This window comes from Ovis aries, chromosome 15 (assembly GCF_016772045.2).
Source record: "Ovis aries strain OAR_USU_Benz2616 breed Rambouillet chromosome 15, ARS-UI_Ramb_v3.0, whole genome shotgun sequence".
Classification (NCBI taxonomy): domain Eukaryota; kingdom Metazoa; phylum Chordata; class Mammalia; order Artiodactyla; family Bovidae; genus Ovis; species Ovis aries.
The window spans coordinates 5,908,473-5,930,969 of NC_056068.1; the positions used below are offsets into that span (position 1 = coordinate 5,908,473).

The following is a 22,497-nucleotide window of genomic DNA, read 5'->3' on the forward strand; positions in this document are numbered from 1 at the left end:
ATGGTAATGATAACCCTGTATGTGAGGCAGCAAAAGAGACACAGATGTATAGAACAATCTTTTGGACTCTGTGGGAGAGGGCGAAGGTGGGATGATTTAGGAGAATGGCATTGAAACATGTATAATATCATATAAGAAACGAATCACCAGTCTAGGTTAGATGCAGGATACAGGATGCTTGGGGATGGCGCACTGGGATGACCCAGAGAGATGGTATGGGGAGGGAGGTGGGAGGGGGATTGGGAACACGTGTACATCCGTGGCAGATTCATGTCAACGTATGGCAAAACCAATACAGTATTGTAAAGTAAAATAAAGAAAAAAAAATGAATGCAGAGTTCCAGAGAATAACAAGGAAAGATAAGAAACCCTTCCTCAGTGATCAATGCAAAGAAATAGAAGTCATGTCTACAATGATAGACTGAACCTGAGATCAGAAAGTATACAATCTCTCATAACATATTTTGGGCAATTTAACTGCAGTATCAAGGCTTTTATGTCATGAAATCTGGGTCAGGTACCAAAAGAACCAAAAACATTTAGATCTGCAACATTTATAGTGTTGTCGTTGGGATGTGGCTGGATCTTATGTGCCCTGGATCCTTCTCAGCTGAGGGTTTCCCACCCAAATCAGGACTCAATTTTTGTCATTCTCTTGCATTAGCCACGGGTTACTACAGGTTATTTCACAGTTCTTAGCAGAAACAAAATGCAGACCTTAGGAGTACTGCAAGTCAAAACACGTGAGTAGCACCAGCTCCTAAGGCCGAAGAGACACTTAGGCAAAAATTATTCAAAACAGGTTATTCCATCCCAACTGGGACAGCAGACGCCTTCTCCAAAGAGAGAACGGACTAGGTTAGAAGGGTGCAAACTAGGTCTTGCTGGCTATACTTTCCTCTGAATAGCTACCAATTTTCAGTGTCTCCCTGCCGCCATCCCCTCCATCTCCGCCCGAGTCCACTTTAATAACCGTTTTAGGCACGGAAGCTGTCTAGAGAAGCCGGGAAACTGTGTATAAAGTGAGTGAAGTCGCTCAGTCGTGCCCGACTCTTTGAGACCCCATGGACTCACCACGCTCCTCCATCCATGGAATTTTCTAGGCAAAAGTCCTGGAGTGGGTTGCCATTTCCTTCTCCAGGGGATCTTCCTGACCCGGGGATCGAACCCCAGTCTCCAGCATTGCAGGCAGACGCTTTACCGTCTGAGCTACCAGGGAATCCTAAACGAATTTGTCTTTTCCACCCCTCGCCCCATCTTAGGCTAGATCACTCAGAAAAACAACAACAACAACAAAAAACCATCTGACGGCCCAGGACCCGTCAAAGGGGATTCCATCTACTCCAGCTTCTTTCCTGGACCTTCCTTTACGCCGCCCTCGCCCAAGGTCTCTCTGTCACTGGAAGCCGCAAGCATTCCCCGCACCCCACCAGAAAACTACTCTTCAAAGACTTCCTTCCGAGCCCAGAAAAGCCCGGTGCGCTCGCTATCAGGAGAGGCAGCAGGTGCTCGCTTTTTTCCAAAAAAACACGAAACTGCCATTTCCGGGGGGATGGGGGGAAGGAACCTGATGAAGCGTTCTGGGGCTCGCAGACGCGCGTGGGAAGGGGAGAGGGCCAGGAGAGCCCCGCGCGCCCAATCGCAAGCCCCGCCCTGTCCCCGCCCCTCTGCCTCGGCCCCGCCCCGCCGCCTCAGCCCCGTGCTGCGGCCCGCCGCCTCAGCCCGCCCCGCGACCTCAACCCCGCCCCGCCCCCACGCCTCGGCCCCGCCCCGCCCCACCTCCTGGGCCGGCACGCGACGCCCCCTCCCGGCCAGGTTCCCGCGCCCGATTTGGTGTTTGGGGGGAGGCGGCGGGAGGGGTGGTGTGCGCGGCGGAAGGGGAAGGGGAACAGGCTCTCAGCCGCGCCGCCGCCGCCCGGTGAGGACCCGTGAGGCCTCGGCGTCCCGCCTCGGAACAATGGGACTCGGCGCGCGAGGTTTCCTGACGTTGCTGGCCCTGGGGGTCGTGCTGGGGGTGGCGCTGCTGAAGGTCTTCACGGACAGCGCGGACCTCGAGGGTGAGTGGCCGGGGGGCCGCCCCCGGCCCGCGAGCCTCCCGGCTGGCTGTGGCCTCGCGGAAAGTTGTGCGAGTGTGGGGACGAGCGCGCGGCGGCCGTGCGCGGGCCTGAGGCGGCGGGGGGCCGCCAGCTGAAGGGACGTCTGGCCCTCCGCTCAACTCCGGGGCGCGCCGCGGTCGCGGCCGGAGGGCGGCGAGTCACCTGTTGCGCTACCGACGATCGGCCTGCAGCGCGGTTGTTACAGCCTTTCCCCAAAGTTAACGTTTCTCGGGGAGGTTAGAGTTCCTCTCAGGCTTCCTTTTGTAAACGGTTAGGGGGACTGGAAAATATGTCTACCGACTCCTGAGCAGACGTGTTAGTTGCGAACCTTTCAGCGTTTTCCGGCGTCTCATCGCCTCGTGTAAAATCAAACCGGTTATGCATATATAGTCTTAAGGACCCCAGACGCCTCAAGTTTGCACTTTGGGGCTCATGTGGCAGGTTGGGAGCTTCGGGGGCATGCGACCAGCCCTCCCGGGCGCAGGTGATGCTCGCGCCCCTGTGGATGGCCGCTCCCGCCCTTCGTGTACCGTAAACAGCGGCCGAGGCGCATCGGCTCTGCGGCCTTGAACAGCTGCGCGGATGTTAGGAGTTCAGGATACCGCCAGTAGAGTCATGACAGAATGATTTTGACCTTTCGCTTCTAGGGGAAGGGAGGTGTCCCTTTAGGCCGTTGGCCTTTTGGGGACTTTTTCGATAAAGCGGCAAAAGCTGGGATTTCCTGTGTAAATTCTGTTTTCTCTTTTTCAACTCTGATAGAAGTCAGATCACTGGTTAATGATCAGTAAACCACAATAAGTTAAAGACCCAAGCTTTTCATGGCTTTTAAATTCTATCCACTGTATATTTAGTTTTACATTAGTTTTATCCAGCAGTTTGCAAAACCGGGTAATTCAGACACAACGCCTACTTTTGCTAGAATCATCTGGGTGAATTAGACAACGATTTTCTTTTGCTTTGCTGAATTTTTTTGTTTGCTTTGCTGAATTGCACATGTGACAGACTAGCTTTGTAGACCGCATTTTGAGATCATTTAAGGAAAGAATGATCAATAAAAGCATGTCCATCATTTTCAATATTATGAGGTGTTTGATTGTAAAAGTGAACTGTCTAGAGTTAAAGAGTATAACTTGGTGCTAATTTTATAACAATATTTATGTCAGTAGGTCTCCGTTTTTTACTTTACTTTGTGAAAGTATACCTTTTTATTGTTTCTCTGAAGAATTACTGAGTAGAGAAAGTGTCCTTGCTTTTCTTGTACCCTCATAACAGACTTTTTTGCCCTAATTTAATACTCACTGTTTGACAGTTCTGTTTATTACCTGATATCTCATTAGATGTTTATTTGAAAATTTTGGAATGCTCTACTATGTGAGAGCCTTGATTTCATGAACTGGTATAACCAATGTGAGCGGGAATCCATTTCTCCAGACTATAATGTCACCTTGAAACTAAAGGAACGTTCTATAAAGGACATCTCAAAAGAATGAGTAGATGTTGTCCTAGTGTTTATAGGTAATCTGTAATCCGTTTAAAGTGTCATTATGAAGTGCAGTGATTTTTGTCATACTAGAGTTCCGTAACATTTTTACTAGACACTCTCATCTCACTCTGTGAGCTTCTCACTCTGTGCTAATTGAGGTCCATACATCATCCCATTGGATCCTTCCAGTATTATCCCCATTTTATAAATGAGGAAATTGAGGCTTAGAAGTTACCTAACTTGTGCAAAGTGAAACAACTAACAGATGTTTGATTTCAGAGGCCAGAATCAATCTTTCAACCATTTTCCACTAAGCTACATCACGTGATGTTGACTCTTCAAGCAATACTGTCATTGCCCAGAATATTGTGGGGGGAAAAAAAAAAATTAGTGAAATTCTACTTTTAAGATATTCTTCAGTCTGCTGCATAATTTCATAAATATTTTCAGCTGAAGGAGGAGGGATACTATGAACAAGTTAGCAAGCCAGCAAACAGGATAGAATGTGGTAGTACAATGAAAGATATCAGGGATGGGAAAGCTGTTACTCAGGACTGTTAGTAGTAGCAAGTGACAGAAACCCACCTTAAACAAGCATAGGGGAAAGGAGGGAGTTTAATGACCATGAACTGAAAAGCCCAAGGATTGAGGTGGCTTCAGAAATGCTGCCTTCAAGATTCAAACAGGTTGCTAAGAGACAGCCATTTCTAATGCTCTAGATTGCATCTAGACTGACTGTGGCTCAGATCATGAACTCCTTATTGCCAAATTCAGACTTAAATTGAAGAAAGTAGGGAAAACCACTAGACCATTCAAGTATGACCTAAATCAAATCCCTTATGATTATACAGTGGAAGTGAGAAATAGATTTAAGGGACTAGATCTGATGGATAGAGTGCCTGATGAACTATGGAATGAGATTCGTGACATTGTACAGGAGACAGGGTTCAAGACCATCCCCATGGAAAAGAAATGCAAAAAAGCAAATTGGCTGTCTGGGGAGGCCTTACAAATAGCTATGAAAAGAAGAGAAGCGAAAAGCAAAGGAGAAAAGGAAAGACATAAACATCTGAATGCAGAGTTCCAAAGAACAGCAAGAAGAGATACGAAAGCCTTTCTCAGTGACCAATGCAAAGAAACAGAGGAAAAGAACAGAATGGGAAAGACTAGAGATCTCTTTAAGAAGATACCAAGGGAACATTTCATGCAAAGATGGGCTCAATAAAGGACAGAAATGGTATGGACCTAACAGAAGCAGAAGATATTAAGAAAGATGGCAAGAGTGCACAGAAGAACTGTACAAAAAAGATCTTCACGACCAGGATAATCACGATGGTATGATCACTCACCTAGAGCCAGACATCCTGGTATGTGAAGTCAAGTGGGCCTTAGGAAGCATACTATGAACAAAGCTAGTGGAGGTGATGTCATTCCAGTTGAGCTATTTCAAATCCTGAAAGATGATGCTGTAAAACTGCTACACTCAAAATGCCAGCAAATTTGGAAAACTCAGCAGTGGCGACAGGGATGGAAAAGATCAGTTTTCATTCCAATCCCAAAGAAAGGCAATGCCAAAGGATGCTCAAACTACCGCACAGTTGCATTCATCTCACACGCTAGTAAAGTAATGCTCAAAATTCTCCAAGCCAGGCTTCAAGAGTACGTGAACCGTGAACTTCCAAATGTTCAAGCTGGTTTTAGAAAAGGCAGAGGAACAGAGATCAAATTGCCAACATCCACTGAATCATTGAAAAGGCAAGAAAGAGAGTTCCAGAAAAACATCTATTTCTGCTTTATTGACTATGCCAAAGCCTTTGACTGTGTGGATCACAATAAACTGGAAAATTCTGTGAGAGACCACCTAACCTGCCTCTTGAGAAACCTATATGCAGGTCAGGAAGCAGCAGTTAGAACTGGACATGGAACAAATAGGAAAAGGAGTACGTCAAGGCTGTATACTGTCACCCTGCTTATTTAACGTATATGCAGAGTACATCATGAGAAACACTGGGCTAGAAGAAGCACAAGCTGGAATCAAGATTGCTGGAAGAAATATCAATAACTCAGATATGCAGATGACACCACCCTTATGGCAGAAAGTGAAGAGGATCTAAAAGGCCTCTTGATGAAAGTGAAAGAGGAGAGCGAAAAGTTGGGTTTAAGCTCAACATTCAGAAAATGAAGATCATGGCATCTGGTCCCATCACTTCATGGGAAATAGATGTGGAAACAGTGTCAGACTTTTATTTTGGGGGCTCTAAAATCACTGCAGATGGTGACTGCAGCCATGAGATAAAAAGATGCTTACTCCTTGGAAGAAAAGTTATGACCAACCTAGACAGCATATTAAAGCAGAGACATTACTTTGCCAACAGAGGTCCATCTAGTCAAGGCTATGGTTTTCCAGTGGTCATGTATGGATGTGAGAGCTGAACTGTGAAGAAAGCTGAGTGCCAAAGAATTGATGCTTTTGAACTGTGGTGTTGAAGAAGACTCTTGAGAGTCCCTTGGACTGCAAGGAGATCCAACCAGTCTATCCTAAAGATTAGCCCTGGGTGTTCTTTGGAAGGAATGATGCTAAAGCTGAAACTCCAATACTTTGGCCACCTCATGTGAAGAGTTGACTCATTGGAAAAGACTTTGATGCTGGGAGGGATTGGGGGCAGGAGGAGAAGGGGACGACAGAGGACGAGATGCCTGGATGGCATCACCGACTTGATGGACGTGAGATTGAGTGAACTCCAGGAGATGGTGATGAACAGAGAGGCCTGGCATGCTGCAATTCATGGGTTTGCAAAGAGTCAGACATGACTGAGCAACTGAACTGAACTGAAGTAAGATTACATCTGTCAAACCTTAGGCAAGCGCTGAAATGTTCTTAGCCTGCAGGGGGAATCCAAATAAGAGGAACTTTCTACAGTGATTGAGTTCAGTTCAGTTCAGTTGCTCAGTCATGTCCAACTCTATGTGACCCCATGGATGCTAGGCCTCCCTGTCCATCACCAAGTCCTGGAGCCTACTCAAATTCATGTCCACCGAGTCAATGATGCCATCCAACCATCTCATCCTCTATCGTCCCCTTCCCCTCCCACCTTCAATCTTTGCCAGTGTCAAGGTCTTTTCAGATGAGTCAGTTCTTCGCATCAGTTGGCCAAAGTATTGGAGTTTAAGCTTCAGCGTCAGTCCTTCCAATGAATATTCAGGACTGATTTCCTTTAGGATGGACTCGTTGGATCTCCTTGCAGTCCAAGGGACTCTCAAGAGTCTTCTCCAACGCCGAAGTTCAGAAGCATCAATTCTTTGGTGCTTAGCTTTCTTTGTAGTCCAACTCTCACATCCATAAAGAAGTACTGGAAAAACCATAGTTTTGACTAGACGGACCTATGTTGGCAAAGTGATGTCTCTGCTTTTTAATATACTGTCTAAAATGATTTCCACACTTCAAAAACCACCATAATGGGTAGCCAATTAAGAGATGAAATTAATCTTTAATGATTCTGGGCCATTTTATGAACTTAATTCCATTTAGAGTAGTATTGTGCTATAATGCTTGAGTCTTTTTTTGTCAAGTAAAGCATCCACCTCCTTGTACTTAGATTGTCCAAGACATTCTTTATTTCAGCTTGCACACAGTAGGTACTTCATAAATATTTTTTGAAAAAAGGTGAAGAGCTTAGAAGATAGTTTCTGCCTTCTGCCTCAAGTCAAAAAAAAGAAAAAAGTAAAGCATCCATCATAAGAGTGACAACAGCAGGGAGAGAAAAATAGGAGGCTCTCGTAATCTGGGCAAAAGATGAAGACAAGGGATAATGGGTATAAGAGGGTAGAGTCTAGATCTACTTGGGGTGTGGAACTAAAATCATTGCTAATGGATTGGGTGGTGAAGTGAGGAAGAAGGAAGAATCAAAAGATAACTTCCTGGTGTTAGGGTTGAGCAATCAGCAATGCAACAACTGGGAACATGAGGGCAGAAGCAGGTTTATTGTAGAAAATCAACACTTCCATTTGGCACTCATGTACGCACTTTGGAATCAAACAGCCTGGTCCACATTGGAGAACCCGCCGCTTACTGGCTCAGTGGCCAGAATCTGCCTGCAAGGCAGGAGACCCTGGTTTGATTCCTGAGTGGGAAAGACCCCCTAGAGAAAGGGATCAGCTACCCACTCCTGTATTCATGGGCTTCTTTGGTGGCTCAGATGGTAAAGAATCTGCCTGCAGTGCAGGAGACCTGGATTCCATCCCTGGGTTGGGAAGATCCCCTGGAGGAGGACTTGGTAAGTCACTCCAGTATTCTTACCTAGAGAATCGCTGTGAACAGAGGTGCCTGGTGGGCTTCAGTCCATGGGATCGCAAAGAGTTAGACACAGCGGAGCAACTAAACACAGCTGGGTGGTCCCCTGTTGGTCTCCTGTGAGTCTTCTGTGGGACTTCTGTCACTGCCTAGCTGTGTTCCTGTCGCAGAATTGTTTTGGGGCTTAGATGGGCTAATGCAGGTTACATGCTCCCCCAAGGCGTGGCAAGTAGTAAGCCCTTGGTAATATTGTCAGTCATTTGCTACCTGCTGCTAAATACATCTAAATACATAGCCTACTAACCTTCATCTTTTTCAGGTTTAATCTTCACACCATAGCCTTTTGGGATAAATGGATTATGATTTCAGCAAGAGGAAGAAATTTGCACATAGAGTAAAGATAGCTCCATCAGAATTGTTATTGCTTACTTTCTTTGTACTTGGGAGATTTTTGGGGTGGGGAGGGCCTTCTTTGGAAAAGTACATAGTAACATACTTGCTCACCTCCCATGTAATATATGTATTTAATCTTCCCTTATACAAAGATCCAAGGTGAATAATGCACCCTGAAAAGTTGCTTAACTGGAGCATAGAATTCTTCCATACTTTTTCCACATTTTAAGGTACTAGTTAAAAATTCAAAGAATTATATCAAGAATGCTTCCAGTTTTACATGAAAACCCTAAGCCACTTCATCTTCTCTCCATTGGATGAAGTTAGGCGTGCTGGTGCACAAGACCTGGGGCACTCGTTAATAGTAAGGGTGGTCCACTCTCCTTAGAAGAGCGGAGTTGTCTGTAGTAGAAATTCCTCATTAACACATGGCCTCATGTCCAAGCTATTTTATCAGTGGCCAGCACATAGTAAGTACCTGGTAAGTACGTACATTAGCTATATGTTTTCTGTCTTTAAAAATCTAGTAGTATAGATCTAGATTTATGAACAGTTTCAAGGCATATTTCATAGAAGCAGTGCAAAAGTAGAACTTCCTGCGGAATAATCTACCCTCCACCCCTCAGGGGCTGAAAGAAACATATTGCCAGTACCCTTAGTTCAATATTGATGGCTGTTCTTCACAGGATATTTTCTTTGTTTTTATAGGATCTCCAAGCCAGAAGAACCCTATGTCTGTAGAAAACTCCAGTGATAACCAAGCAGGTGAGTTTTAAAAGGTCAGAAAACGAATTATCTGTCTAGCATACATAAACTAATATCAGCTAGTCCAGTACATGTAAGCTGGTACACTGACCTATCTTAACCATGATTTGTGCGTTTGTGAATACTTAAAGCCTACCATCTGAGGCTTCCCTTAGTAGGCATCAGGAAATGATAGTTCACTGGATTCACCATCTTTCTCAGTTTAGCAAAGTTGTGAGTAAATTCTAGAACTATTAATAAAAAAATGCTGGAATTTATTACTGAGTTTTGAAGCACATTTTTAGGTATGACACTTTGTGCTCTGCCTATGAATATGAACTAGAATTCATAAATATGCTAATCTTGCTGGTAGAAGAAATCATTTTAAACTGGTCAGCCATGGCAGCCTTAATTTACCTTGGTGGACTCTAAGGAGACCCTGCTTATATTTCACCCATCAGTTAGATTTCAATCTACCCCCTTTCTTCCTTATTGAAAAGGTAGATGACACTTTTTTCTTCTGCTTTTAGTTTAGGACAGATGGATTTCTTCCTTGATTTTCTGAATTAACATGGAAGGAGAGGAACCAGACTAACGTTATAATAATAGTGCCATCAACACATGTTTCTTCTAAGTGATATTTGGTTTATCTTCTCACTGCCTTCATTAAGAGTGACAGAGGTAGAAACTTTAAAAAGGTACACAAATCCTATCACTAAACCCATTTTTTCTACTTTTATTCAACAAATATTTATTAAGTGTCTTTAATGTGTGGACACAGTACAAAAGGGACCAAGCTCTGACTTCTTAGAGTTTTTCTTTGTTTTTTGTGTTATTTTATTGTTGAAACATACACGTAAAATAAAATTCACAACGTTAGCCATTTTTCAGTGTAGAGGTGGCATTAAATACATTCACAATATTGTGCAAGGTCATGTAGTTATTTTTATTAATTTTTTATTGAAGTACAGTTCATTTACAATGTTTTAATTTCTGCTGTACAGCAAAATGACTTAGTTACATACATGTATGCATTCTTTTTTATTTTCTTTTCCATTGTGGTTTATTGCAGAATAGTAAATGGAGTTCCTGAGCACCGGTTGATTCTCAGTTCTATATGTAACAGTTTGCATCTACTAACCCCAGACTCCTAGTCCCTCCCTCCCATTAGAAACCTTGGGGTTTCTTTGGAAACCCTGTGTGTGTTCTGTATGTCTGTGAGTCTGTTTCTACTTCATAGATAGATTCATTTGTGCCATATTATAGATTCCACATATAAGTGATTTGTTCTTCTTTAGTCACTAAGTCGTGTCTGACTCTGTGACCTCATGGACTGCAGCAGGCCAAGCTTCCCTGTCCTTCACTATCTCCCGGAGTTTGTGCAAACTCATGTCCATTTACTTACATCACTGATTAATCAGTGATTAATCCACCCAGTCACCTCATCCTCTGTTGCCCCCTTCTTCTTTTACCTTCAATCTTTCCCATTATTAGGGTCTTTTCCAATGAGTCAGTTCTTTGCATCATATGGCCAAAGTATTGTAGCTTCAGCATCAGTCTTTCCAATGAATATAGAAGTTGATTTTCTTTAGGATTGAATGGTTTGATCTCCTTACTGTCCAAGGGACTCTTTATCTTCTCCAGCACCACATTCAAAAGCATCAAATCTTTGTGTTCAGCCTTCTTTATGGTCTGACTTACATCCATTCATGACTACTGGAAAAACCATAGCTGATGGACCTTTGTTTGCAAAATAATGTCTCTGCTCTTTAATATGCTATCTATATGGTGATTCCCAGACTTCAAAAGCTACCATAATGGGTAACCAGTTAGGAGATGAAATTAATCATTAATGAATCTGTGCGACTTTATGAACTTAATTCCATTTAGTGAAGTATTCTTCTGTAATCCTTGGTCTCTTTTTGTCATGTAAAGTATCCTCCTCCTTGTACTTAGATTGTCCAAGACAGTCTTTATTTCAGTGCTTGCACACAGTAGGTACTTCCTAAGTATATTTTGAAAAACAGTGAAGAAGTCTTAAAACTAGAAAGTGCTTAGAAGGAAGGCAGTTTCTGCCTTCTTCCTCAAATCAAAAAGAAAAAGAAAAAAGGAAAGCATCTGTCATAAGAGTGACAACAGCAGGGAGAGGAAAAGAGGAGGCTCTTGTAATCTGGGCAAAAGATGAAGACATGGGGTAATGGGGATAAGTGGGTAGGGTCTACTTGGGGTGTGGAACTGAAATCATTGCTAATGGATTGGATGGTGGAGTGAGGAAGAAGGAAGAAACAAAAGATAACTTCCTGGTGTTAGGGTTGAGCAATCAGCAATGCAACAACTAGGAACGTGAGGGCAGAAGCAGGTTTATCGTAGAAAATCAACACTTCGATTTGGCACTCTCATGTATGCACTTTGGAATCAAACAGCCTGGTCCACATCTGAGAATCCGCCGCTTACTGGCTCGGTGGCCGGAATCACCTGCAAGGCAGGAAACCCTGGTTCGATTCCTGGGTGGGAAAGATCCCCTGGAGAAAGGGATCGGCTACCCACTCCAGTATTCATGGGCTTCCCTGGTGGCTCAGACGGTAAAGAATCCGCCTGCAGTGCAGGAGACCTGGATTCCATCCCTTGGTTGGGAAGATCCCCTGGAGGAGGACATGGCAACTCACTCCAGTATTCTTGCCTGGAGCATCTCCACGGACAGAGGTGCCTCATGGGCTACAGTCCACGGGATCAGAGAGAGTCAGACACAGCGGAGCAACTAAACACAGCTGGGTGGTCCCCTGTGGGTATTCTGTGGGTCTTCCTGTGGTGTTCTGTCACTGCCTAGCTGTGTTCCTACCGCAGAATTGTTTGGGTGTTAGATTGGCTAAGGCAGGTTACATGCTCCCCACAGGTCCTGGCATTTTTACACCCTTCATAATATTGCCAGTTATTTGGTACCTGCTTCAAAATACATCTAAATATATAGTCTACTGACCTTGATCTTTTCCAGGTTTAATCTTCACACCATAGCTTTTTGGGAATAATGTACTATGGTTCCAGCAAGAGGAAGAAATTTTCTCACACAGTAAAGATAGCTCCATCAGAATTATTATTGCTCACTTTCTTTTTACTTGAAAGGTTTTTTTTTTAAGGGAGGGCTTCTTTGTGAAAAGTACACAGTAATATACTTGCTCGCCTCCCATGTAATATATGTCTTTAATCTTCCATTATATAAAGATCCAGGGTAAATAATGCACCCTGAAAAGTTGCTTAACTGAAGCATAGAATTCTTTCCAACTTTTTCCAAATTTTAAAGTACTAGTTTAAAATTCCAGAGAAGGCAATGGCACCCCACTCGAGTACTCTTGCCTGGAAAATCTCATGGACGGAGGAGCCTGGTAGGCTGCGGTCCATGGAGTCACGAAGAGTTGAACCTGACTGAGTGACTTCACTTTCACTTTTCACTTTCCTGCATTGGAGAAGGAAATGGCAACCCACTCCAGTGTTCTTCCCTGGAGAATCCCAGGGACGGGGGAGCCTGGTGGGCTGCCGTCTATGGGGTCGCACAGAGTTGGACACGACTGAAGCAACTTAGCAGCAGCAGGTAAAAATTCAAAGAATTATCTTGAGAAGGCTTCCAACTTTACGTGAAAACCCTGAGTGACTTCATCTTCTCTCCATTGTATGAAGTTAGGCGTGCTGGTGTACAAGACCTGAGCACTCGTTAATAGTAAGGGTGGTCCACTCTCCTCAGAAGAGCAGAGTTGTCAGTACTAGAAATTCCTCATAACCACATGGCCTCATGTCCAAACTATTTTATCAGTGGCCGGCACATAGTAAGTACTAGGTAAATGTGTACATTAGCTATATGTTTTCTGTCCTAAATAATCCAGTAATAGAGATCTAGACTTATGAACAATTTCAAGGCATGTTTCATAGAAACAGTGCAAACGTAGAACTTCCTGTGGAATCATCTACCCTCCCAACCCACATAGCCTGAAAGAAAAACATTGCCAGTACCCTTAGTTGAATATTGATGTCCTTTCTTCACAGAATATTTCTTTGCTTTTATAGGAAATACAAACAAGAATGATCCTAAGTCTGCAGAAAACTCCAGTGATACCCAAGGAGGTGAGTTTAAAAAGGTCAGAAAATGGATTTTCTGTCTAGCATACATAAAGTAATATCAGCTAGTCAAGTACATGTAAGCTGGTACACTGACCTGTCTTAACCATGATTTGTGCATTTGTGAATGCTTAAAGCCTACCATCAAAGGCTTCCCTTAGCAGGCATCAGAAAATGATAGTTCACTGGATTCACCATCTTTCTCAGTCTAGCAAAGTTGTGAGTAAATTCTAAAACTATTAATAAAAACGTACGGGAATATATTACTGAATGTAGAAGCACATTTTTAGGTATGACATTTTGGGCTCTGCCTATGAACATGAACTAGAATTCATAAATCTGCTGATCTTGCTGGTGGAAGAAATCACTTTAAGCTGGTCAGCCATGTCAGCCTTAATTTGCCTTCAATCCACCCCTTTGCTTCCCTATTGAAACAGTAGATGAGGCTCTTTTCTTGTGCCTTTAGTTTGGGACAGATGGATTTCTTCCTTGATTTTCTGAATTAACATGGAAGGATAGGAACAAGACTGATGTTATATAGTACCATCGTCACATGGTTTTTCTAAGTAATATTTAGTTTATCTTCTCACTGCCTTTATTAAGAGTGACAGAGGTAAAAACTTAAAAAGGTAGAGAATCCTATCACTGAACCATTTTCTCAACAAATATTTATTGAGTGTCTCTAATGTGTGGACATAATACAAAAGGGACCAAGCTCTGACTTCTTGGAGTTTTTGTTTGTTTTTTTTTGTGATATTTTATTGTTGAAACATACACATAACTTAAAATTCACAGAGTTAGCCATTTTTAAGTGTTTAGTTCAGTTCAGTTGCTCAGTCATGTTCAACTCTTCGCAACCCCATGAACCGCAGCACGCCAGGCCTCCCTGTTCATCACCAACTCCTGGAGTTCACCCAAACTCATGTGTATCAAGTCGATGATGCCATCCAGCCATCTCAGCCTCTGTCATCCCTTCTCCTCCTGCCCCCAATCTCTCCGAGCATCAGGGTTTTTTCCAGTGAGTCAACTGTTCGCATGAGGTGGCCAAAGTACTGGGGTTTCAGCCTCAGCATCAGTCCTTCCAATGAACACCCAGGACTAATCTCCTTTAGGAAGGACTGGTTAGATCTCCTTGCAGTCCAAGGGACTCTCAAGAGTCTTTTCCAACACCACAGTTCAAAAGCATCAATTCTTTGGCACTCAGCTTTCTTCACAGTCCAACACTCACATCCATACATGACCACTGGAAAAACCATAGCCTTGACTAGACGAACCTTTGTTGGCAAAGTAATATCTCTGCTTTTTAATATGCTGTCTAGCTTGGTCATAACTTTCTATCCAAGAAGTAAGTGTCTTTTAATTTCATGGCTGCAGTCACCATCTGCAGTGATTTTGGAGCCCCCCAAAATAAGTCTGTCACTGTTTCCACTGTTTCTCCATCTATTTCCCATGAAGTGATGGAACCAGATGCCACGATCTTCGTTTTCTGAATGTTGAGCTTTAAGCCAACTTTTTCACTCTTCTCCTTCACTTTTACAAGAGGCTTTTTAGTTCCTCTTCACTTTCTGCCATAAAGGTGGTGTCATCTGCACATCTAAGGTTATTGATATTTCTTCCAGCAATCTTGATTCCAGCTTGTGCTTCTTCCAGCCCAGCGTTTCTCATGATGTACTCTCCATAGAAGTTAAATAACCAGGGTGACAATATACAACCTTGACATACTCCTTTTCCTATTTGGAACCAGTCTGTTGTTCCATGTCCAGTTCTAACTGTTGCTTCCTGACCTGCATGTAGGTTTCTCAAGAGGCAGGTCAGGTGACCTGGTTTTCCCATCTCTTGAAGAATTTTCCACAGTTTATTGTGATCCACACAGTCAAAGGCTTTGGCATAGTTGATAAAGCAGAAATAGATCTTTTTCTGGAAATCTGTTGCTTTTTCGATGATCCAGTGGATGTTGGCAATTTCATCTCTGGTTCCTCTGCCTTTTCTAAAGCCAGCTTGAACATCTGGAAGTTCATGGTTCACGTATTGCTGAAGCCTGGCTTGGAGGTTTTTGAGCATTATTTTACTAGACTGCGAGATGAGTGCAATTGTGCAATAGTTTAAGCATTCTTTGGCATTGCCTTTCTTGATAATACACTTTCTTTTTAAGTGTACAGGTGGCATTAAATACATTAACAATGTTGTGCAGTGTTATGGAGATTTTTTATGAAATTTTTATTGAAGTACAGTTAATTTGCAATGTTGTGTTCATTTCTGCTGTATAGCAAAATGACTTAGTTATATACATGTATACATTCTTTTTAATTTCTTTTCCATTGTGGTTTATTCCAGAATAGTAAATGGAGTTCCCTGAGCAACATTCTGGTTTCTCAGTTCTATATGTAACAATTTGCATCTACTAACCCCAGACTCCTAGTCCCTCCCTCCCCGACCCTGGCTCCCCCTTGGAAACCCTATGTCAGTTCTGTATGTCTGTGAGTCTCTTTCTACTTCATAGATAGTTTCATTTGTGTCATATTTTAGATTCCACATAGAAGTGATTTGTTGTTGTTTAGTCACTAAGTCGTGTCTGTGACCCCATGGACTTGGACTGCAGTATGCCAAGCTTCCCGGTCCTTCATGTCTCCCAGAGTTTGCTCAAACTCTTGTCCATTTAATCAGGTCACTGATTAATCATTGATTAATCCATCCAATCACTTCATCCTCTGTTTCCTGCTTCTTCTTTTGCCTTCAGTCTTTCCCAGCATCAGGGTCTTTTCCAATGAGTCAGCTATTCATATCAGGTGGCCAAAGTATTGTACCTTCAGCATCAGTCTTTCCAATGAACTTTGAGGGTTGTTTACTTTAGGACTGACTGCTTTGATTTCCTTGTAGTCCAAGGGACTCTCAAGAGTCTTCTTGCAACACTACAGTTAAACAGCATCAATTCTTTGGCACTCAGCTATCTTTATAGTCCACCTCTCACACACATACATGACTACTGCAAAAACCATAGCTTTGACTAAACAGACTATTGTTTGCAAAGTAATGACTCTGCTTTTTAATATGCTATCTGTAAAGTGATTGCCAGACTTCAAAAGCCACCGTAATGGGTAGCCAGTTAGGTGATGAAATTAATCTTTAATGAATCTGTGCCGCTTTATGAACTTAACTTAATTACATTTAGTGAAGTATTCTGCTATAATACTTGGTCTTTATTTGTCATGTAAAGCACCTGCCTCCTTGTACTTAGAAAGTCCAAGATAGTCTTTATTTTAGTGCTTGAACATGGTAGGTACTTCCTAAGGATTTTTTGAAAAACGTGAAGAGGTATTAAAACTAGACAGAGCTTAAAAAGAAGACAGTTTCTGCATTCTTCCTCAAGCCAAAAAAAAGAGAAAAGGAAAGCATCCGTCATAAGAGTGACAACAGCAGGAAGAGGAAAACAGGAGGCTCTTGTAATCTGGGCAAAAGATGAAGACATGGGGTAATGGGGGTAAGTGGGTAGAGTCTAGATCTACTTGGGGGTGTGGAACTGAAATCGTTGATAATGGATTGGATGGTGGAGTGAGGAAGACTCAAAAGATAACTTCCTGGTGTTAAAGTTGAGCAGTCAGCAATGCAGCAACTGGGAACATGCGAGCAGAAGCAGCTTTGTTGTAGAAAATCAGCACTTTGATTTGACACTCTCATGTATGCACTTTGGAATCAAACAGCCTGGTCCACATCTGAGAATTTGCCGCTTACTGGCAGGGTGGTCAGAATCTCCCTGCAAGGAAGGAAACCCTGGTTCGATTCCTGGGTGAGAAAGATCCCCTGGAGAAAGGGATCAGCTACCCACTCTAATATTCATGGGCTTCCATGGTGGCTCAGATGGTAAAGAATCCACCTGCAGTGCAGGAGACCTGGATTCCATCCCTGGGTTGGGAAGATCCCCTGGAGGAGGACATGGCAACTCACTCCAGTATTCTTGCCTGGAGCATCTCCATGGACAGAGGTGCCTGGTGGGCAGCAGTCCACAGGATCACAAAGTCAGACACAGCGGAGCAACTAAACACAGCTGGGTGGTCTCCTGTGGGTCTCCTGTGGGTCTTCCTGTGCTGTTCTGTTACTGCCTAGCTGTGTTCCTGTCGCAGAATTGTTTGGGGGTTAGATGGGCTAATGCAGGTTACCTCTCCCCACAAGGCGCGGCATGTAGTAAGCCCTTCATAGTCTTGGCAGTTATTTGCTACCTGCTGCTAAATACATCTAAATATATAGTCTACTAACCTTGATCTTTTTCAGGTTTAATCTTCACACCATAGTCTTTTGGTATAAATGGGTTATGGTTCCAGCAAGAGGAATAAATTGGCAGAGAGTAAACATAGCTCCATCAGAATTGTTATTGCTTATTTTTGGAACTTCGGAGTTTTTTGGGTTGGCGGAGGCATTCTTTGGGAAAGTACACAATAACGTACTTGCTTGCCTCCTATGTAATATATGTGTTTTTTCTTCCATTATATAAAGATCCAAGGTGAATAATGCATCCTGAAAAGTTGCTTAACTGGAGCATAGAATGCTTCCATATTTTTTCCAAATTTTAAGGTACTAGTTAAAAATTCAAAAAATTATATCAAGAAGGCTGCCAAGTTTACGTGAAAACCCTAAGCCACTACGTCTTCTCTCATTGTATGAAGTTAGGTGTGCTGGTGCACAAGACCTGGGGCACTCGTTAATAGTAAGGCTGGTCCACTCTCCTCAGAAGAGCAGAGTTGTCAGTACTAGAAATTCCTCATAACCACATGGCCTCCAGTCCAAACTATTTTATCAGTGGCCGGCATATAGCAAGTACCTGGTAAGTGTTACATTAGCTACATGTTTTCTGTCTTAAAAAATCCAGTGATGCAGATCTAGATTTATGAATAGTTTCAAGGCATGTTTCATAGAAGCAGTGCAAAAGTAGAACTTCCTGTAGAATAATCTACCCTGCCACCCCTCAGAGGCCGAAAGAAACATATTGCCAGTACCCTTAGTTCAATATTGCTGGCCATTCTTCACAGGATATTTCTTTGTTTTTATAGGATCTTCAAGCCAAAATAATCCTCAGTCTGGAGGTAACTCCAATGGTAACAAACAAGCAGGTGAGTTTTAAAAGGTCAGAAAACTGATTATCTGGCTAGCATACATAAGTAATATCAGCTAGTCCAGTACAGGTAAGCCTGTACACAGGCCTGTCTTAACCATGATTTGTGCGTTTATAAATACTTAAAGCCTACCATCAAAGGCTTCCCTTAGTAGGCATCAGGAAATGATAGTTCACTGGATTCACCGCCTTTCTCAGTCTAGCAAAGTTGTGAGTAAATTCTAAAACTATTAATAAAAACATACTGGAATTTATTACTGTGTTTTCAAGCCCATTTTTCAGTGTGACATTGTGTGCTCTGCCTATGAATATGAACTAGAATTCCTAAATCTGCTTATCTTGCTGGTGGAAGAAATCACTTTAAGCTGGTCAGCCATGGCAGCCTTAATTTGCCTTGGTGGACTAGTTGAAGACCCTTCTTATATTTCACCCATCAGTTAGATTTCAACCCACACCCTTCCTACCTTATTGAAACAGTACATGAGGTTTTTTGGTTATGATTTTAGTTTGGGAGAGATGGATTTCTTCCTTGATTTTCGGCATTAACATGGATAGACAGGAACCTGACTGATGTTATAAATAATAGTACCATCAATGCATGTTTCTTCTAAGTGATACTTAGTTTATCTTATCAGTACCTTTGTTAAGAGTGACAAAGGTGGAAACTTAAAAAAGGTGCACAAATCCTATCAGTGGACCCATATTTTCTACTTTTATTCAACAAATATTTATTGATTGTCATGGACATTTTTTATTAATTTTTTTTGAACCACAGTTATTTTACAATGTTGTGTTCATTTTTTGCTGTACAGCAAAATGATTTAGTTATATACATATATACATTCTTTTTTATTTTCTTTCCATTGTGGTTTATTGCAGAATAGTAAATGGAGTTCCCTGAGCACCGCTGTGGTTTCTCAGTTCTAAATATAACAGTTTGCATCTACTAACCCCAGACTCCTAGTTCCTCCCTCCCCGACCCAGGCTCCGCCTTGGAAACCCTAAGTCTGTTCTTGATGTCTGTGAGTCTGTTTCTACTTCATAGATAGGTTCATTTGCTCCATATTTTAGATTCCACATATAAGTGATTTGTTGTTGTTTAGTCACCAAGTCGTGTCTGTGTCTGTGAGCCCATGGACTTGGACTGCAGTATGCCAAGCTTCCCGGTCCTTAATGTCTCCCAGAGTTTGCTCAAACTCTTGTCCATTTAATCAGGTCACTGATTAATCATTGATTAATCCATCCAATCACTTCATCCTCTGTTGCCCCTTTCTTCTTTTGCCCTCAATCTTTCCCAGCATCAGGGTCTTTTCCAATGAGTCAGCTCTTTGCATCAGGTGGCCAAAGTATTGTAACTTCAGCATCAGTCTTTCCAATGAATATTGACGTTGATGTTCTTTAGGATTGACTGGTTTCATCTCCTTGCTGACCAAGGGACTCTTAAGAATCTTCTCCGGCACCACATTCAAAAGCATCAATTCATTGTGTTCGGCCTTCTTTATGGTCTGACTCATATCTGTACCTGACTACTGTAAAAACCATAGCTTTGACTAGACGGACCTTTGATGGCAAAATAATATCTCTGCTTTTTAATAAGCAATGTATAAAGTGATTTCCAGACTTCAAAAGCCACCATAATGGGTAGCCACTTAGGAGATGAAATTAATCTAATGAATCTGAGCCACTTTATGAACTTAATTAAGTCCATTTAGTGAAGTATTGTGCTGTAATACTTGGTCTTTTTTTGTCACGTGAAGCACCCACCTCCTTTTACTTAGATCGTCCAAGACATTCTTTATTTCAGTGCTGGCACACAGTAGGTACTTCCTAAGTATTTTTTGAAAAAGATGAAGAGGTCTTAAAGCTAGAAAGAGCTTAGAAAGAGGGCAGTTCCTGCCTTCTTACTCAATCCAGAGAAAAGAAAAATGGAAAACGTCCGTGTTAAGAGTGACAACAGTGAGAGAAAAACAGGAGGCTCTTGTAATCTGGGCAAAAGATGAAGACATGGGGTAATGGGGATAAGAGGATAGAGTCTAGATCTACTTGGGGTGTGGAACTGAAATCATTGCTAATGGATTAGATGGTGGAGTGAGGAAGAAGGAAGAATCAAAAGATAACTTCCTGGTGTTAGGGTAGAGCAATCAGCAATGCAACATCTGGGAACATGAGAGCAGAAGCAGCTTTATTGTAGAAAATCAGCACTTCGATTTGGCACTCTAATGTATGCGCTTTGGAATCAAACAGCCTGGTCCACATCTGAGAATCCTCTGCTTACTGGCTGGGTGGACAAAACCTGCCTGCAAGGAAGGAAACCCTGGTTCGATTCCTGGGTGGGAAAGATCCCCTGGAGAAAGGGATCAGCTACCCGCTCCAGTATTCATGGGCTTCCCTGGTGGCTCGGACGGTAAAGAATCCACCTGCAGTGCAGGAGACTTGTATTCCATCCCTGGGTTGGGAAGATCCCTTAGAGGAAGACATGGCAACTCACTCCAGTATTCTTGCCTGGAGCATCTCCATGGACAGAGGTGCCTCATGGGCTACAGTCCACGGGATCAGAGAGAGTCAGACACAGCGGAGCAACTAAACACAGCTGGGTGGTCCCCTGTGGGTCTCCTGTGGGTCTTCCTGTGGTGGTCTGTCACTGCCTAGCTGTGTTCCTGTCGCAGAATTGTTTGGGGGTTAGATGGGCTAATGCAGGTTACATGCTCCCCACAAGGCATGGTATGTAGTATGCCCTTGGTAATATTGTCAATTATTTGCTGTTGCTGCTAAGTCGCTTCAGTCATGTCCGACTCTGTGCGACCCCATAGATGGAAGCCCACCAGGCTCCTCCGTCCCAAGAATTCTCCAGGCAAGAACGCTGGAGTGGGTTGCCACTTCCTTCTCCAATGCGTGAACGTGAAGTCACTCAGTCGTGTCTGACTCCGACTCTTAGCGACCCCGTGGACTGCAGCCTACCAGGCTCCTCCATCCATGGGATTTTCCAGGCAAGAGTACTGGAGTGGGGTGCCATTCCCTTCTCCACAATTATTTGCTACCTGCTGCTAAATACATCTAAATACATGGTCTACTGACCTTGATCTTTTTCAGGTTTAATCTTCCCACCATAGTCTTTTGGTATAAATGAATTATGGTTCCAGCAAGAGGAAGAAATTGGCAGACAGAGTAAACATAGCTTCTTCAGAATTGTTTTTGCCTACTTTCTTTGTACTTGGGAGGTTTTTGGGGTGGTGAGGACCTTCTTTGGGAAAGTATACATTAACATACTTGCTCACCTCCCATGTAATATATATGTTTAATCTTCTTCCATTATATCAAATATCCAGGGTGAATAATGCACCCTGAAAAGTTGCTTAACTGGAGCATAGAATGCTTCCATACTTTTTCCACATTTTAAGGTACTAGTTAAAAATTCAAAGAATTATATCAAGAAGGCTTCCAAGTTTATGTGAAAACCCTAAGCCACTTCATCTTCTCTCATTGGATGAAGTTAGGCGTGCTGGTGCACAAGACCTGGGGCACTCGTTAATAGTAAGGGTGGTCCACTCTCCTCAGAAGAGCGGAGTTGTCAGTACTAGAAATTCCTCATTAACACATGTCCTCATGTCCAAACTATTTTATCAGTGGCCGGCACATAGTAAGTACCTGGTAAATGTTACATTAGCTACATGTTTTCTGTCTTAAAAAATCCAGTGATACAGGTCTAGATTTATGAACAGTTTCAAGGCATGTTTCATAGAAGCAGTGCAAAAGTAGGACTTCCTGTGGAATAATCTACCCTGCTACCCCTCAGAGGCCGAAAGAAACATATTGCCAGTACCCTTAGTTCAATATTGATGGTCGTTCTTCACAGGATATTTCTTTGTTTTTATAGGATCTTCAGGCCAGAATAATCCTCAGTCTGGAGGAAACTCCAATGGTAACAACCAAGCAGGTGAGTTTTAAAAGGTCAGAAAACGGATTATCTGCCTAGCATACATAAGTAATATCAGCTAGTCCAGTACATGTAAACCTGTACACAGGCCTGTCTTAACCATGATTTGTGCATTTGTGATGCCTTCTCTTCGTAGGCATCAGGAAATGATAGTTCACTGGATTCACCATCTTTCTCAGTCTAGCAAAGTTGTGAGTAAATTCTAAAACTATTAATAAAAGCATACTGGTATTTATTACTGTGTTTTCAAGCCCATTTTTTGGTGTGACATTGTGCACTCTGCCTATGAATATGAACTAGAATTCCTAAATCTGCTGATCTTGCTGGTGGAAGAAATCACTTTAA

General features: G+C 42.7%; 1 protein-coding gene across 47 annotated transcripts in view; it reads left to right on the forward strand.

Annotated features, from left to right (window-relative positions):
- The first annotated feature begins 1,832 nt into the window (after nucleotides 1–1,832).
- The window catches only part of TMEM123 (transmembrane protein 123), an 84,176-nt gene continuing 63,511 nt past the window's right edge, over nucleotides 1,833–22,497 (forward strand). For 25 of the 47 annotated variants that reach the window (XM_027979132.2, XM_027979138.2, XM_027979139.2 and 22 more), the window contains exons 1-5: nucleotides 1,833–2,057; nucleotides 8,972–9,028; nucleotides 13,064–13,120; nucleotides 18,157–18,216; nucleotides 22,093–22,152. In XM_027979132.2, the coding sequence (XP_027834933.2) occupies nucleotides 1,958–2,057; nucleotides 8,972–9,028; nucleotides 13,064–13,120; nucleotides 18,157–18,216; nucleotides 22,093–22,152 (334 nt within the window). In that variant the 5' untranslated portion in view covers nucleotides 1,833–1,957. The remainder of the gene's footprint in view (nucleotides 2,058–8,971; nucleotides 9,029–13,063; nucleotides 13,121–18,156; nucleotides 18,217–22,092; nucleotides 22,153–22,497) is intronic. The other 22 variants (XM_027979133.2, XM_060399648.1, XM_060399651.1 and 19 more) reach the window with 2 other exon arrangements.